The sequence below is a fragment of the Rhynchophorus ferrugineus genome, unplaced genomic scaffold, assembly GCF_030347505.1.
Source record: "Rhynchophorus ferrugineus isolate W39M unplaced genomic scaffold, kcgeb_rfMv2 rfM3, whole genome shotgun sequence".
Taxonomy (NCBI): domain Eukaryota; kingdom Metazoa; phylum Arthropoda; class Insecta; order Coleoptera; family Curculionidae; genus Rhynchophorus; species Rhynchophorus ferrugineus.
In genome coordinates, this window is record NW_027472582.1 from 6,770,996 (window position 1) to 6,787,812 (window position 16,817).

The 16,817-nt window shown below is 31.6% G+C and overlaps 5 protein-coding genes across 6 annotated transcripts; 3 read left to right on the plus strand and 2 right to left on the minus strand.

Moving 5' to 3' along the window:
• Positions 1 to 9: 9 nt before the first annotated feature.
• Positions 10 to 7,399, minus strand: LOC143193828 (uncharacterized). 2 transcript variants are annotated; one of them, XM_076400234.1, is made up of 7 exons: positions 7,296 to 7,399; positions 5,286 to 5,472; positions 5,033 to 5,234; positions 4,863 to 4,974; positions 4,693 to 4,809; positions 4,563 to 4,640; positions 10 to 1,909 (listed from the first exon to the last, which is right to left on the minus strand). In XM_076400234.1, the coding sequence occupies exons 2-7, from the start codon at positions 5,429 to 5,431 to the stop codon at positions 1,482 to 1,484; spliced, it is 1,083 nt and encodes a 360-aa protein (XP_076256349.1). In that variant the 5' UTR covers positions 5,432 to 5,472; positions 7,296 to 7,399; the 3' UTR covers positions 10 to 1,481. The 2 variants fall into 2 exon arrangements, with proteins under 2 accessions (XP_076256349.1, XP_076256348.1); XM_076400233.1 differs by lacking the exon at positions 7,296 to 7,399 and adding an exon at positions 5,532 to 5,717.
• BORCS6 (BLOC-1 related complex subunit 6) lies at positions 6,087 to 7,138 on the plus strand. Its single transcript, XM_076400235.1, has one exon. It carries the CDS (start codon positions 6,186 to 6,188, stop codon positions 6,999 to 7,001), a length of 816 nt encoding a protein of 271 aa, XP_076256350.1. The 5' UTR covers positions 6,087 to 6,185; the 3' UTR covers positions 7,002 to 7,138.
• Positions 7,400 to 7,846: 447 nt separating the features above from the next.
• On the plus strand, positions 7,847 to 8,789 carry Csl4 (exosome component 1 Csl4). The gene is made up of 3 exons (XM_076400236.1): positions 7,847 to 8,143; positions 8,196 to 8,369; positions 8,426 to 8,789. Exons 1-3 carry the CDS (start codon positions 7,922 to 7,924, stop codon positions 8,639 to 8,641), a joined length of 612 nt encoding a protein of 203 aa, XP_076256351.1. The 5' UTR covers positions 7,847 to 7,921; the 3' UTR covers positions 8,642 to 8,789.
• A 1,851-nt stretch (positions 8,790 to 10,640) lies between these two features.
• LOC143193836 (uncharacterized) lies at positions 10,641 to 15,162 on the plus strand. The gene is made up of 4 exons (XM_076400243.1): positions 10,641 to 10,833; positions 10,900 to 11,074; positions 13,588 to 13,781; positions 14,788 to 15,162. The coding sequence occupies exons 1-4, from the start codon at positions 10,822 to 10,824 to the stop codon at positions 14,950 to 14,952; spliced, it is 546 nt and encodes a 181-aa protein (XP_076256358.1). The 5' UTR covers positions 10,641 to 10,821; the 3' UTR covers positions 14,953 to 15,162.
• Pop4 (ribonuclease P/MRP subunit POP4) lies at positions 15,088 to 16,229 on the minus strand. The gene is made up of 6 exons (XM_076400241.1): positions 16,072 to 16,229; positions 15,952 to 16,021; positions 15,713 to 15,896; positions 15,536 to 15,657; positions 15,334 to 15,479; positions 15,088 to 15,279 (listed from the first exon to the last, which is right to left on the minus strand). The coding sequence occupies exons 1-6, from the start codon at positions 16,091 to 16,093 to the stop codon at positions 15,143 to 15,145; spliced, it is 681 nt and encodes a 226-aa protein (XP_076256356.1). The 5' UTR covers positions 16,094 to 16,229; the 3' UTR covers positions 15,088 to 15,142.
• Between the last annotated feature and the right edge of the window lie 588 nt (positions 16,230 to 16,817).

Sequence of the window (16,817 nt, forward strand, 5' to 3'; positions counted from 1 at the left end):
CAAAAACCATTCAATGGAAAAAATTTTAATCCAATTTTATAATACAAACTGTTTTATAATAAAATATATACTTAGCATTTGTAAATATAATATATTTAAAACCTAACACACAGTCTGTCGAAAAGTCAACGAGTGCCCTACGATCAACCTCGCATCGACGATTCGAAGAAAATCGCGATTTTTTCTAGGAACAAACAAACGAGCATCACGCAACTGTGCGCGAAAAACGTAACTGTAACGGGATTAAAATACAATCTTAATCGTAGATATGTACATCGTGAGCTACCCTTGCGGCCACTTCCGCCAGGAAATGTCTTTGTCTTAAAATAATCGGTAAATAGTTCGTAAAAAATATATAGAACATCTGTATATATTTATAACATTGTTCGTGATTCGTTTCGTTCGTTCAGAACAAGGAAATATTTAGTGTTTAACTATAATAGAATTATTATAATAATAAATGTACAATAATTGTTAAAGGACATCCACATTGAAGCAACCTACGTTTTGTTGGGTAGAATGTTGCTTAATGGTGTTGGGATTCTACAAAAATTGTTACCCTTATACTTGCAATTGAAACAAATATATTGCAGTGATTGTAAAAATGCACATAGAGGTAGTATAAGTGATTAATGAAATATAAGTATTTATTTAAGAAAATTAACGGTTATAACTTTGTTAAATAACTTAAAACGTTAAAATTTAAATAAAAACTTTATTTTTATATATTCTTTCATTGGAATTTGGAATTTTAAATTAATGTGCTATGTTATTAATTTCACGTGTTTACACTTCTCGGTAAATAATGAATGTTCAATATAAATCTGTGATGGATATTCAAACATTTTTAAGAAACTACCGGAACAGCGTTGAAGTGGCAATAACATGATCTGTTACCTAGTGTTGGTTATTATTGTATAAATATGTGATTATTTTGTATTGTTGAAGGTTACCACATATTGGATAATATAACAGAACCTATTTCAAATTTTTAAATCGATATATATGAAAAAATATAATAGTTTCATTATTTACAACACTTTTCTAACCATCAGGAGTCAGTTCGAATCCTCCATTGGTTAAAACACTAAACAAAAAAAACAACACTAGCTGCCATAATGATGTTTTCCCTTTGCCCCTTACCATATCCCCAAATACAAGGCAACAATAGAATGTTTGTTTTTACCAACTCCATACAGCTTTTATATTACATTATTATATTATGAAGTTGCCCCAATGTGAAAGTTTAAGGCACGTTCTTTTTTAATTATTAATTTAAATAGGAAAAAAGGCAAACTTGCAATAACTCGAATAAAACTTTCTTTATGCACTCAACGAATCATTACCAGATGGTAATGTCTAACAAATTCAACAATCTCCAACTTAATATAAGCTATATCTATATGTATATACCTATTAGGGAAACATGACCGATATAAACAGATCTGCCTTTTTTCACTTTAGACGTCAATCGCTAATTTTTAGTTCGCGGCCTCTGTTCGAGGTTCCTCTTCCGCGCTGGCGCCGTTCAGGCCCTCCTGGCTCCGGTAGGGTGGAGGAGGCTCAACCAGCAACCTGTTGTTCCTGAGCACCTCGCCATAGGAGGGCGGTTGATCGTAGCTGTTGCTGGCGTTGATGACGTTGAAACGGGAGGGATTGAAGAGGAGGGGATCGTTGACGTCCGACGTGTCGATGATGATGTTCCGCACTATGTTGTTCCGGGCGGTCCGCGAGTTGCGATACGCGTATATGTCGCACGGTATGACGTTGATGTTGGAGCCATTGCGAAGATCGAAGTTGTCGCACAGGCCGTGACGCTGCTGGGGCGCGGCGGACTTTTTGGCGAATATCAACACTTTGGATATGATCAGCAGAAGCAGTATTATGGAGAACAAAATGCTGACGACACCTACAACAAGAAAACACGTGAGAGCATACACGAAGGTCAATGTTTTTAAGGTCTATCCAAAGTAGCCGTGAACTTATGTCATCATGACATATAATGTATTGCCTATTGCAGTTTGTAAATTTGTTATAATACCAGACAATATTTTCTTTGTCGTTTTATTCCAGTTAAAGCAAGATACAATGCTGTCTGATAGGTTCAAACAAGTAACCGAATCAGCCTGCAAAAGTCATTCCGTTGTCAAATGTCTGCAAAATTCTTCAAAACATTAGTGGTAAGAGATTATAAACTGGTAAACGTTGTTTTGGCGCTTTGTTTGTTTTGATACATTTCAAATCACTGCTTAACATTTTTGATTACTCTGGTTGAAAATGCAGAGGCCAAATAGTCACAAACAGATTACGTCTCTAATCAATAACTTCAAAAAGGAATGAGATAATGGGAACACATATAAGCGTTTGTTTAAAATATACGAAGAGAATGAATAATAACTGTTTTGCAGATATGACAAATGCATTAGGGAGAATGCAGTGATTAAACATCATTTTATCAAGAAAAATGTACACAAGTACTGTAGTAACAGAAGAAACTAGAAGAAATACGATGATATCAGAATGATTTGACAATAAAACAGGCGGGTCTCAACGTAAATATTAGGTTAACTTGTGAATTCAAGATAATTTATTCTATGTATATTATATTCTTCAAATATACATATAATTTTCAACCGGCAGCATTGTAAATTCAAATCCCTCTGTGGATGTGGATTATCCAAAACTAGGCTCTTGTTATTTTTCCCCGGTATAGACATTTTTTTTTGTTTTGTTTTTTTGGAAAATGTATCGATATTTGTCAATGAGTATCAAGTGAATTTTTCCTGGAAAAGTAGGACCGGAGCAGCCTATATCCCTACTATAATATATCCAAAAAACAGTGAATTTGCGATTAGTAAAATGTTCAGCTATTGAACTTCTATTGAGCTAACCTCTTGTAATCTAACAATTTTCGTTTTTAACACCGTAGTTCGAAATCTTTATGTCCTTTTGTTCCTAAAGCGGTAAGACGTGTCTTTAAACTAAATTAATGTATTTCGTTGCTTATACTGCGGGAAGTCTTATTCCAATCGCTTTAAATTGTATATCCACGTCAAGAAAATCCATTTTGGTGAGTTACGTATATGAGCAACGTTTAGTTCCTGAAGTTCTACCCGGCTGTATAACTAATTGTTTATGATTTAGATAAAATTGAGGCTTTGAAACACAAGAAAATACTGATTTTCAAATGAATTACTTGCGGAAAATATACAGTTGCAAGCGAACGTTGAAACGAACGAACAGTTGCAAGTGAAACACCTGCATTTGATAATGGCTCAATAAAACCTGAATATAGTTGCAGCCTATGTCAATATACTTCTTTTAGATTATTTTAATTTATTAATCATATAGAGCCACAGCCCATGGTGTTAAAATTGAGAAGGAAATATGGAAATTTGACACATATAAACCTTTTGAAATGTGGAAGCTAACATATGACCTCATTTATCAATTTATCAAATCAGATTTTTTTACCGAAGTCGTTCAATTTGCTTTTTAAGCACTGACCATATAATATGAGAAGCTGTAGAAATGTTGCATGCAACTGCACCTATGGTGTAGTGGTTAGAGCGTTACGCTCACGGACGTCACGAGTTCGGTTCCCGGCGGGGGCAACGAGTTTTTAGGCTAAATAACCGACCCCCTTCCTTATTTTCAATCATTGTTTCTTTATTGTCATTTTTCCTCATAGCGGCTGCACCTTTACTTGGCCTAATACTTAATTATACATTGCAAACACATAGGTCACGAACAAAACTAATTTGTTGCTCGTATCGACTGATCAGTTGGCAGTAGTTAAGATAATATTGTAAATATATAAATAGGTTTAGGTAGGTATTAGGCTATATTGTGCTTATATAGTAGAATATAAAATACTTGTAGTAAATAGGTTACATAAGGTTTTTGTTTATTTTTATTTAGTTATTTGAACAATTATTACACATTTTATTTTAAAACGTTTTTTTTTTGTGTTAAAAATCTAAGTTTGATTATTTTTTACTTTTTAGTGGGTTCATTATTTACTTTCTGAAGCTGATTCAATTTTTATTTTTAATATTTTATCATTGTTATATTAATTTGAAAGAATAAAGTATGATAACAGTGAACTATTACTCTATTATTAGCTCGAAACTCACTGAATCACTGTTACTCTATGTTATGAACTGTTACCTTTCAAAGTGACTAGTATGGCTTCATTGAATTGTTATTATACACTATCCCCTTCAATCTTATATATCATCAATAACCCATTTAAATGCTATAAACATTCATAATTTGATTTCTTAATGAGGTTTGTAATTTAAAAATGTCCGGAAGGTCTAAATTTAAAACTGTTTACATATATTTGTCACCTATACTAAATATTATATTTAAGGAATTATCTGCATAAAAATCCAAAATTACTGTAATCATGTGTAATGACCACTTTTATTATTTGGTATTTTGATCCTGAGTGCCTATCTTACTAAATTGGCTTCCTGAATTGGCCCATTGAATGAATTTCACCCATATACAACAGTGCTTTTTAAATACTACTACATAATAAAAACAATAATACTTACACACAAGAATGAAGAGATATCTTGCTGTGTGCTGTGTCTGTGTTACATTGGGAAATCCCAATTCCATTTCTTCATAAGCTGAAAGAACCAACACTTTCTTCGCTGCTTCAATCATATTGAAGATACTTACAATCAGATAAGCCTTGGCAACAATTAGGTCTAACAGTGACACTACAATTAGCATCATGATGTTGATCGCAACACCAAGTGGTTGGTATACACCTACCATCATCACAAGGTATTTTATCTGTAATAAAACCATTTTAGAGCTGCATTTTCTATGTATAGTATATGTATAACCTTTGCATGGATTACTTGTACATTTGTCTACACTTTCATCTGATCCATCTTTACAGTCTTCAATACCATCACATACATAATGTTGTCTTATGCAAACCCCTGTAGACATGCACTGCAGAAAACACTCTAATTAACCAACTTTAAATTCTACTTGAGTGGTATTGACTTACTTGAAACATATGCTCACTGCAGTAAATTGTTTCCCATAACGGTTTTTTATTTTCTCTTCTCTTTACATCATCCCGAACTGAAATTTGAATTTCTTTACATATGTTGAATTTATAACTGAAACATATGTATTTTCCACCATCTTCTGCCTGAAGAGGATCAAATTTCTTCTCAGACTTGTTTATTCCCTTTATCTCATTGAACCTGCAATTTTGCATTGACTGGTAGCACTAAGAAATATTATATTTAACACACCTATGCTTCTTGTGAGGTTTTTTTTCTTGGTGTACCCATGATAACTGATCGTCAATACTAGTATCATTTCCTGTAACCACAAGCTGACAAACCAAAGAAAATGAATTGCCGACTTTTTCGTCAATGACCGACACAACCGGATACATCAGATCTTCATTTTTCTTACTAATTTCTAATTGTACGATACCTGTAATAGACGTACCAAACATAAGATTAGATAATTTTATAAATGCGCCTAAAACTGACCCTCCACAAACCTACAAACTAAAACTAGCAACAAAAAATTAACGAAAATGGTAAACATTTTAAAACACTTCTAACACATTTTTTAAATAGATGACATCTTTCTGTTAATAAACAAAAACCTAACAAGGTCGTGTAAAATAGACTGTCAATCACAAACTGTCAAAATACATTGACCAGTGACGCTTTGATGTATGAGTTTTTGGATGTTGAAAAATATAGTATACAGATTTGAATATATTTCGATTTAAAACTCCAAGTTATAAATCTCATAGTAATAAATATAAAAGTCAGCTTTCACCAAATCACATCACTAAAAAAGTTTATCTTTTGTTCTTGTTATGTAAATGTTGATTTAATCAATAAATAAAAAATGAAACTACTTTACTTTTATTTAAAATAATTATTATTCAATTTACTAGGAATATTCATTGATTTGTATTCAAGCAGTAATGTGAATTGATTGAGCTAGATTAAGTTAAAGAAACAATTTTCTATTCTCTAAATTATTAGAATATTCTTTTTAGATCGTATCGATATTTCACTCCCTTTAGACATCTCTAGTGTAATTCAATTTGTTCGATGAAGAGAGGTTAGAGGTCCTCCAACAAAAACAAATTTTTAGTAAAATAATCATCCACAAAAAAACGTGTATTCATGGATCGCGATTCTTCGCCACCTCCACCAAATATACCTGCTCCAACATTCCTACCACCAATACCAGCCAGATCGATCAAAATATCACCTGAATGTGTTACACCAACGGTGGAACAACCACCGTTATCGCAAAATGATAAGAGCGAAGAAGTACTGGAATTGGACGAAGACGAGATATCACAACACATGACCCAATCGTACAGTGAAATATCTTTCAAATCGAGCTTGAGTCCGGAAAATGAAGATTTGTCTTCTCCCATTTTAAATCTGGATACCGTGGAGGTATCGGATCAATTTGCTCAACGTCCAGCTACGTTGATGTGCGAAAAGAACGAGGGTAAGTCTTTACGACCACTCAACTTAGATGGTACAGTGCGTGTAGAAGGTAACATGACTCATTTCGTCGCGGAAGATCTCGAAACCAAAATTAAATTGTCCAGTCCAATATCGAAAAAAAATGACACTCCAAATACCTTGTACAGACAATTGCTTGACCCGCAAGGGGGCCAGATCGACATGGCTTTCATAAACGATCTGGAATGCGAAGCTCAGAGAATGGCTACCTCAGTGGATAGTTTGATCGAGAATCTCAGTGGAATACTGCATTCCATTTCATCGATTACTGCAGATAATGTAGATGTTTATAAGAATGCTGTGTCGAAAATGTCTGATGCTATGGATGGCAATATTAAAAGTATGTACACCATGATGGCTAAAACAGAAGAAGTTACACAAAATATGAAAGGCGTTGAAGCACAAGCAGCAAAAATTAAAAATATTAAGAAGCTAGTTGATTTATTTGAATCATTTGTATAAATACATACAAACAATTTTATACATACAATTAATTTTAATTAGATTATAATTTAAATGCATATGTTTATAATTTCACTGTGATTGCTTTGGTACAACGTTTTAATTTGTAATACTGGATGCATATATATATATATTATTTATTGTAGACACTATAGTTATTATTTTATGTACGTATTTTATTACTCATGTTATATAAATGTAAAACAGTTTAAAATATTATACTTAAGTTAGCTATCAATAATTGAAAACTCTATTATTCAAGCTTCCAAACGAATCCAGAATTGTCAAATATACCTTTCCAAAATATTTAGTTTTGTTGAAATCATGAGTTATATATTCGATTATCAAGAATTATCTGGGCCCTACATAGCACATTTTAAAATAATAATACGTCGTTAAGAAGTATTTATGAATATGATGGGTAGATAATATATTTTATTATAATCGCTATATTTCGATCATGCAACTCAAAACACCATTAATTTTAACCTTTTTGTCGTTTTCGATAGTTTGTAAAAAATATCGATATTTTACATATAAATTCGATATATTTATATGTAAAATATCGATATTAAGATAAAAATTATTAAGTAAATAATAGTAGTGAAATATTAGTCTAATATATATATATATATATATATATATTATTTCTTAAACAGAAGTAATACTTTTGATAAGTCTATAAAATTAAGTACCAAAATTGACCAAGCGTTTAAAATTAAGTAATTATTTTAAAGGTTCATTAAAAATGACATTTTAATTTATTCTGACGAGATCGAGAAAAATCGATATTTTTTCCAGAATATATCGATATTTTTCTGCATCCCTATTGTGGTCTTAACCTAACATAAACTTTTTTACTTGGCATATTCACATGTCATGGAAAAAAGCAAATTTTTAGTTTGTAATTAGATTAAAACATGAAAGTAGATCATTTAATCTGCCTTCCCGGAGAAAGATTATCTATCTGCAATAAAACATACACTTCTGGACAGGGCACCTATGAGCGACAGGGCTATATTTATTCTACATTAGCTGGGATCGTGGACGTAGTCGATAAAGACGGCGTGAAAGTTATAGAAGTTCACAGTAGCGGTCAACAAACGATTATACCGACTCAAGGCGATATAGTGACGGCACAGGTAAAGGATTATCAGCAAGTTAATTCAATATTTATTATTATATAGTTTATAGGTTTACATTATAACACAACAATATGCTAAGTGTTTTATAAAGTGTATCGGCAACACAGTGCTGCGTAATCCATTTAAAGCTGTCGTACGAAGGGAAAACGTGAGAGCTACGGAAAAAGATAAAGTTGAAATATATAAAAGTTTTAGACCAGGGGATATAATTCTAGCCAGAGTGGTATGTAAGCTATTTCCCGCCAATTTGGAACACTAACCTTTTTACCTTTTTTTCAGTTACCCATAACCGAAGCTCATATGTACCAACTGTCGACGGCCGAAAATGAATTAGGAGTGGTCATAGCTCACAGTGAACATGGTTATCCTATGGTTCCCATCAGTTGGACTGAGATGCAGTGCCCTAAAAGTCTAGTTAAAGAACCCAGGAAAGTAGCTAAGGTAATTCCAGAAAATATGGATACTAGTTTTCTAAATGAGATGGATATTAATTAATGTTACATAGAGCACCAAGAAGAAATATAAGTTTTAAAAATAAGGTCTGAAGTTTCTGTTTAAAGATTTCAATAATATTCCCATTAGTAATAATATTTAAGAGAATATTGTTATAATTACTATAAATAAATTGTGTGTTTGAATTTTATTTTAATGTTGTTTTAATTACCTTGAAATCAATCTTAGTATATTAATCATTAGAGGAGTAGTTCTTTCATAAACATTTTATAATTTAACATTCTAGTATTTGAGAACAAATTAGTTATAATCATTGGCCTTTTTACTGGTTTTTCATGGATATTGAGCAGAGGAAATCAAATTGGATTAAAAAAAAATTAATGTTTTTGTCAATACTTAATTTTTGTGAATATTCATTTAAAGGTTATAATCCATAATGTACTATTAATTATGTTATTACTGGATGTAATAAACTTTATAATTACAAAATTAGTTAAAACAATAATAGTATATGTAATAATATATGTCAAAAAATACTAAGTGTATAATGCATAAGTCTTTTGAAAAATTTTAAAGCCATATAATTGTCTTTATAAACAGATTTCAATCACTTTTTTAACACGGATTTAATTAAAGGTATATATATATAAATAATTTAGTCATCTATATTATTCATGAACGTTCTAAAATCGTCATACAAAAGAACCCTGAAAATGTACGCAATTCATTTCGAATTTCTTCATCTCCGATCGAGTTAGCAGCGACCCTGTATATCAAGGTTCCAGTTTCCATTCATATTCCGATTTACAGCGCGTGTTATTTCCCGCGTTCATGCCTCCCTCCTGTCGAAAAAACTTTGTCCGCGGTCGTTTGTTTTTGACGTTTCGTTCTTTTTATGAAATATTTCGTATATGCCAATAATCTATTGTTTAAATATATGCAGAGTTGAGAACATACAAAGAAGATGAAGACAAAAAGAATATGTAGTTCACCTTTGACATTTAAAAGCGAAAATAGCTGAACATCTGCCTTCAAAAATGTCGCATATTTAAGAAATGATGCAACGATCTGATCTTCATCGAATGGACGGTTCTTGAATGGTTTGTTTAAATTAAATCAATGATAGGTGGATTAGTAGACAATTGTGCTTGAATGTATTTAAAAATATGACTCATCCATAATTTATAGAGGTAATTATTGATTATTAGTACCATAAAAAATTCTTAAGTACTACAAGGAAATATTTGTTCTTTTTTTGTGATAACATTAAATATTAAAATATTTTTTTAGGTTTGAATATTTTTTGTTTCGACGCCAAAGACATTTCTAATGTTACATAAACTAATTTTTAAAATCCTAAAAACAGTTTATTAATGAAAATAAACATTATAATTGATTAAAAGATAACAAAACGTGCATCTAAACTGTATTTTTTATTTGTACGTGAAACATAACATAACTATAACCACAGAGAAATATAACAGCAAATGTCAAAATAAAATTAATTCTACATAAAGCTATATGTGATAGGTCGTTTCTTTTTTTCCTAAAAGCTTTTGTGAATTACTTTTTAGCCCACCATCGTATGTACAAGAAAATAAGTGACATTAGAAATGTTTATATTTCAAAATACTATTACTTATTTTAGAATAAATAACCCAATTGCGGTGTGATTTATTTGTTTTTAATTCCTGATATTAAACCAAATGGATCCATGATTGACAATTATGTTTGTTTAAGTTTTAATTAATTTTCTCATTCATTTACATCTCTCATTTGGCGCTATTATCCCGATTTCACATAAAATAACCAAAACTACTATTAAGTTTATCATTTAATTACTATTTATGACTTGTAGTAGTAGTAGTAGTAACAGGCTAAATACATATATATTAAAGATATACGAATTATTTATTTTTATAGTAAAATGTAAGACGAAATTTATTAACTCGCAGTTTTTCGAACACCCTGTATGCGTACAACTGCAGAACAAAACCCAAATAAACAGACGTGGAGACGCTCACCGATTTCGAATAAGTATATAAAAACGAGTCCTTCGTGGTAATACCAGCAAATACATCGCGTCGCCTCAGCTTTTCGATTGTCGATTTTGTGAGAACTTTCACTTTTTCACGGGTGGTTATTGGCAATATATTTTTTTCTTTAAAACACCACACACGTAGGTTCGAGTAACAGTCTTGGGGATTACGTGTGCGTCGAATATGTATAAAATTGTAAGTGATGCGGCGGGCTGATAAAGATGACGGTTACCGTGATTCTGATAATAATTTGTGTTACAGTTTGTTCTAGTAGGCTGTGTGGTGTCCGCTGTCATCGCTGACGCGAGCATAGGGGATGTTAGTACTCTGCCACCGCCACCTCTGCCATATGCTTTCGGTTATGCTGCGGGTAGGTTTCCGGGGCACATCGATCGTACTCACTCGGAGGTCTCAGATGGATCCGGAGTAGTTCAAGGTAGGTTTACGAGCAATTTATTTACTAGACTCATTTACAAGTCAAGCTACATTTATTGAGATTTGAGAAATCTAGTTAACTATGGAAACAACATTATATAAATGAAATAATGCGGTCATGTATCTGTTCACGTCAATTTAGTTCGTAATACTCATTCATCATTAATCTAAAGTCGAATCAATCAATTTCTTCTGCGTTCATATAACGCATTTTTTGAATGTACAGATATATTAGCAGAATAAGTAAAGTAAATAAATATATTTGCCGAAAAATGGACGTGGCCATAAATCAGACTAATCAACAAATAATTGATGCGATTTTTGGCTTAGTTCGTCGAGAAAGCATTCAACACGAAGCCATTTACTTTGGAATAGTTCTTTCAAAAGATATATTCTCAATAAAATTAAATGAATTAATGTTTTCGAAATTCTAAATCTCTTTTACAACTACACTGAAAAATTTTGGTGGCGATATATTGATACGACGCCCAATATTTTTGTTCCTCTTTAGTATTTTGATTCAGTTCGGATAGAGATAGTGAAGGCTGGTGCATAAACTCTGCGGTGCTGCAGAGCTTCAAAAAAAAAACAACTAAAGAAGCTCCCGAATAATTATGCAATCTCACTAAAATATTAAATCGTGCCCAGCGAACTCCTTCAAACACCCGCTCGGCGCTCCACTTGCCCCATGTAAAACAAGGCCGATATTTAAGTGGATATTTCGCTGTATCTGTATTTATCTGTATCCGAATTTTACGCAACTTTCAGCCAGTTAATAATGACAATAACTGTGACTATGAAGAAAAGTTGGAATTTAAAGGAAAAGGCAGACCATTACCAGATATTATTATTGAGAAATTTGGTGCAAGTAGAGGGAAAAATTACACCCCTAAATTTAATAGATATAATAATATGAAAAAAAATGCGTTGTACCGTTTTCTCTGCTTACTTTTTGGTGGCCGATCGATCTAAAACAATTAAGTTTTAAAATAAAAAGGCATGAAAACTCTAAAATCCATCTTGATAATTGTATGGAATTTGCATTACTAGTGCAGCAATATAATGGCTTAATTAGGCTGTGCGTATTGGATAAATGTACAGAGGCATAATGAAAATGTGATAAAGAAAAGGTACGTTTTATCAAAAATTATAAATTGCATTAAATTTTGTGGAGAGTTTTGGGACATGGTGAGAGAAGATGAGAGGACATATAGAACGAATACGGTGAAATATATATATATATATATATATATATATATATATATATATATATATATGTATATATAGGTTTCGGTGTATGCTTGAAGTTTGGCATTGTTTTTGGAACTACTTAATTTCTGAAAAATGTGATGGAGAAACACTTAGTAAGACACTTTTAGGTGTTATAGATCCTTGAATTCAAAATCCACCCAACAAACAGGTCGCACAAGCTACTTTCACAGATAAGTGCAGTATTTTTTGGCAATCTGCAAGACATTCCAGGCTTTTTTTTATCTCCTGCAACACAGTCTTCAATTTTTGGTTAATTTTTTTCCATCACGTGATTCTCTACGTAGATATCCTTTTTAACCAACTGCAGCAAAGGAAAATCGAACCTAATGGAATAAGAAACGCCATCGATAATTTTGAACGAAATTCAAAATAATATTGATAACATCATTAGTGAAGCATCAAATATAATAAGTCATGAGCCACCAGAAAATAAACGCAACCATCTAGGGAAGAGCAAATTTGATCACCGAATTTCTGCTTTAGAGGTGGATGATTAGGAACTGAACTGTCAGTTATTTATTCAAGAAATAATTGCAGGACATTAAATTGTGCACTACCACCTCTAAAATGTTTAATAGCGAACAATCTAGGAGGCTAGTCTCATACTAGACACTTTAACAGCTCTTTCCATGCTATCTATTGAAAACCAGTTTATCACCGAAATAGACAATTTTAATTACAAAGTGATTACCAAATTTGTGAACAGAAAGAACGCGGGGTGGACTTAATTTATAAAAAATGTCAATTTTTTTGCAAAAATTGCAGAACACCACGAAATTATTGTCAGGAGCCGCCACTGTTCCTCTTTTGATTCAATTTCAATCTTTACTTTTTTATATATTTGAATATAATTATATAAAAATTGTAGTAAGGAAATATATCGTCAGAACAAGGCACTATTGTTTTTTTTTCATGTAATTAAAAAATGCAATTAAATATATATCCAATCGGTTATCTGAAAAGCCGCGATCTTCTAGCTTTCAAAGGTCGTCCATTGATATAAGAAAAAAAGATGATCAATAGTGACATGACGACCTTCGTTCGTCTCATTCACTCGAGTCTTCCTATTTGATCGCTTTAAATATGACAGTGACATTTTGGAGAGATTGCTCTAATATTGTAAATGTCAAGAAGACCTTCCCCATCAATAGCCATCATTAATTTCAATTACGTTGAAACAATACTAGCTAACGAGTCTGTTCTCAAACAAACATTCGTTATTAATAAAATGTGATTATTTAGGATCATATTCTTACGTGGATCCAAGTTACAAAATACGCAAAGTTGACTACGTCGCTGACCAGTATGGTTTCCACCCTGTTCTGAATCACGAGGCCCCCGCCGTGCCTCAGGACACCCCTATTGTAGCCGCCGCTAAAGAAAAACACCTGGCTCAATATTCCAGAATCGCTGACGCTCACCAACATGCTCCACAGGTAATATCTTTATTGATAAATATGCTTCATTAACATAATAATTCTATGTGCGAGGCATTTATTGTATAGTCGTGATTCTGTTATATAAAAAAGCGTTTTTTTTGCGTCGTTCATTCTTTTTTGTTAAGTTGGCTTGATATTTAAGGATTCACTTGTTTTTTCCGGCTCATCAATATCTATGAGGATCTCATGTCACCTCTAAAAATAAACGTATTTTTCATGTTAATTTCGCGATTACAGTTAAAACTAGCATCAAAACCGGTAATAGTTGAGAGACCATCAATTTTTAAAGATGAATCGTCGATTTCTTTTGTACCGAATTGTTATACAATATTGCTTTTTTTATATTCCCGTCAACTCGTTGAGACTATGTCTGGTGACTTTATTTTATTTGAAAGTTTAAAATTTCAATGACATCATCACGAAAAATATTATATATAAGAGATACTAACAGCAGAACAAAAAATAGTATTAACGGAGTTATTAATAACCTTCCCACGATTTTAATTTGATCATAAGTACTATTTCGTTATCGCTTTTGGAAATTTCCTATTGCATATTGCACTGTGTAGTTTTTAAGATGGTGTTAAGTACTTTATCAAGAACCCACAATTCATCGATTATTATAACTCTCTGAGAATAAATAACAATTACAGGCAAATCTAAGAAACTATTAAAGATATAGATTCACATGGCGATTGACGAAATTGGGGTTATAAATAATAGTAACAATAAATTATTACAATGGGTAAGAGTAGTTAGAACTAATCAATCACTTGTCCCAAAAATATGAAAACAGCATCACCAACGGAAGGCGACAGAAACTTATTTTTCAATAAGGTTTTTTAATTGGAACATATAATAAATTTAATAACTTTGAACATCTGACAGGTTCGTCCATCGATCGATGGACGAAACTGCTTTTTTTAATTCCTACTTAAGTTTTTGCTTAACTTGAACGTGTATATATAATTAGAAATATAATTTAACTTTTAATGTGCTTTAGGTGGTAATTGTACCAGTAGATTCGCAATCCGTTCAATACGCCAGAGATAAACATCTCAGTTTGTTCCAAAAAATCGCCGATGAACACGCCAGAATTGCTGCCGAACGGGAAGCATTGAAGCAAGCCGAGGAACAAGCGCAACATGGAAACTCAATACAATATTAAATAAAGCAGTTTTACTTTGCTAAATCGACATTACTCATGTATATATCAATAGTTTAGCATTAATCTGTGTATAATAGATCTAAAATAATTTACTAACTCTTGTAAAATGGAATCAGAAATAATATTTTGACTTGGTGTAAGTAAAAAACTGTTAATGTATTTATTTTAGGGACTAGATAAGATACAAATATTACAAATCAGGTTTCATAATGTTTTTAATTTTCCTAACGCTACGATCAGCTGGTCTGCTCATGAGATGTTTTCCGAAAAATGTAAATTTGATTTTGTCAACCAAAAATTCAAACACCGACGTTTCTTTCAAAATAGCTGAAAAAATATTAAAATGGCTGCATATATTTACTTAGCTACTGCAGTACTTACTTTTCAATTTAGACTCGGGGTTTACAATTTGGAAGGTCATTTTGGTCTCCAACACAACTGTTCCCGTCATTCCTATCAAGCTAGGAACTTTCGACCGCACCACTTTAATTTCAGCTCCCACCATCTCTGATTTGGCCACAATCACACTATTAAAACAAGTACAGTCACACAAAGGTCTACAATCACATTTAATGAGTCATACCTGAAACTATTCCATTCTTGATCAATACAATTTGGTGCTTTGGAAACTAAATCCAAATTTCTTTTCATATAATTGATCCACATGATCCTAATGGGTTCTAGTGCTTTGTAGCTCCAACCGTCCTTAAATCAGCATGCTTACTTCAATTAATGGTAATAATTAACCAAAAAACTATACCTTAGGTAATTTCAACAAATTTAATTCTTTTCTTTGTAGCCGAGTCAAGAAGGTTTTCTTGGATCTTTGTTTAATATCTCTTTTTAATTTGTGATGATCAAATATAAAATTCCATTTCAAATTATCTTGTATGTTCTTTGTGTCACTGGCAGGCAGTGTTTCCTTTAAAATGTTTTGTAAATATCTAAAATTAAGAAAAAAAGATATGTTACCTAATAAATTACTTAAAATACACTTACTCTTTACATTTATCAGGATGGAGAGATTCGCTTCTAATTATATTTTGCGGTAATGGTTGATTAAATGGATCTAAAATAAGATTTATTCAGTTGAGAAAATATAGTTTAGTATATACTTACTTGCTGTATGATATTTGCTCATTTTAGCAATTAAAATAGAGAACACCAAATAATCCCTTTCCAAAACAAGAAAAGGTTAACAAAAGCTTGGTTATAAACAAAAACTTCAATTAGGGATGCACATAAAAAACATCAAATCGATATTTTTTTCAGAATAAATTAAATACAATTTTTAATAAACCTTTAATATTAGTATTCAATATTAAAGGAACATGGAATTTTCTTTGAAATATCGATATATTCTTTTGTAAAATAAAGATATTTTTATAGTTACTGAAAACAACACCAACACTATTTTCAATTATCAAAACTGTTATATAAATAAATACCCAAAAATTTTGAAACTAAAACTAATGAAAATTAGATGAGTGTGTAATTTTTAATATTTTTTATTCGTGAAAAATGATGGATGACCATAACAATAAACATTTATTATGTATTAACTTAACATGCATATATGCAACATATATTTTTAATTAGCCTTTTGGATTTAATTAAAATGTGCTCTGTAAAAATTGTGGTATAATATATATAGTTTAGTTAGTTTATGATAATGGAATAATGTATTCATAAATAATAGGTATAACTAATAAAAGTTAGTTTTATTATCCTATTTGTGTTTATTTCAGAAATGTAGAATTTAAAATGTAAAATGTAAATCATATCAAACCAAGCAAGTTCACTTATTATCCGAGGGGAGCAGCCCAAAACAAAAGTTCGACACTCTCCTTTGAAACCACTATGCA

What these genes read in the sequence shown, in the direction of transcription:
- LOC143193828 (XM_076400233.1), bottom strand. Translation starts at nt 5,589, where the DNA reads ATGTTTACCATTTTCGTTAATTTTTTGTTGCTAGTTTTAGTTTGTAGG. An exon ending in AGTTTGTAGGTTTGTGGAGG is followed by an intron (nt 5,473 to 5,531) that starts GTCAGTTTTAGG and finishes CGTCTATTACAG; the next exon opens with GTATCGTACAATTAGAAATT. An exon ending in GCAGTGAGCATATGTTTCAA is followed by an intron (nt 4,975 to 5,032) that starts GTAAGTCAATAC and finishes TGTTTTCTGCAG; the next exon opens with TGCATGTCTACAGGGGTTTG.
- BORCS6 (XM_076400235.1), top strand. Translation starts at nt 6,186, where the DNA reads ATGGATCGCGATTCTTCGCCACCTCCACCAAATATACCTGCTCCAACA.
- Csl4 (XM_076400236.1), top strand. Translation starts at nt 7,922, where the DNA reads ATGAAAGTAGATCATTTAATCTGCCTTCCCGGAGAAAGATTATCTATC. An exon ending in GCGATATAGTGACGGCACAG is followed by an intron (nt 8,144 to 8,195) that starts GTAAAGGATTAT and finishes TATAGTTTATAG; the next exon opens with GTTTACATTATAACACAACA. An exon ending in ATATAATTCTAGCCAGAGTG is followed by an intron (nt 8,370 to 8,425) that starts GTATGTAAGCTA and finishes CCTTTTTTTCAG; the next exon opens with TTACCCATAACCGAAGCTCA.
- LOC143193836 (XM_076400243.1), top strand. An exon ending in TGGATCCGGAGTAGTTCAAG is followed by an intron (nt 11,075 to 13,587) that starts GTAGGTTTACGA and finishes GTGATTATTTAG; the next exon opens with GATCATATTCTTACGTGGAT. An exon ending in CTCACCAACATGCTCCACAG is followed by an intron (nt 13,782 to 14,787) that starts GTAATATCTTTA and finishes AATGTGCTTTAG; the next exon opens with GTGGTAATTGTACCAGTAGA.
- Pop4 (XM_076400241.1), bottom strand. Translation starts at nt 16,093, where the DNA reads ATGAGCAAATATCATACAGCAA. An exon ending in GAGCAAATATCATACAGCAA is followed by an intron (nt 16,022 to 16,071) that starts GTAAGTATATAC and finishes ATCTTATTTTAG; the next exon opens with ATCCATTTAATCAACCATTA. An exon ending in CATCCTGATAAATGTAAAGA is followed by an intron (nt 15,897 to 15,951) that starts GTAAGTGTATTT and finishes TCTTAATTTTAG; the next exon opens with ATATTTACAAAACATTTTAA.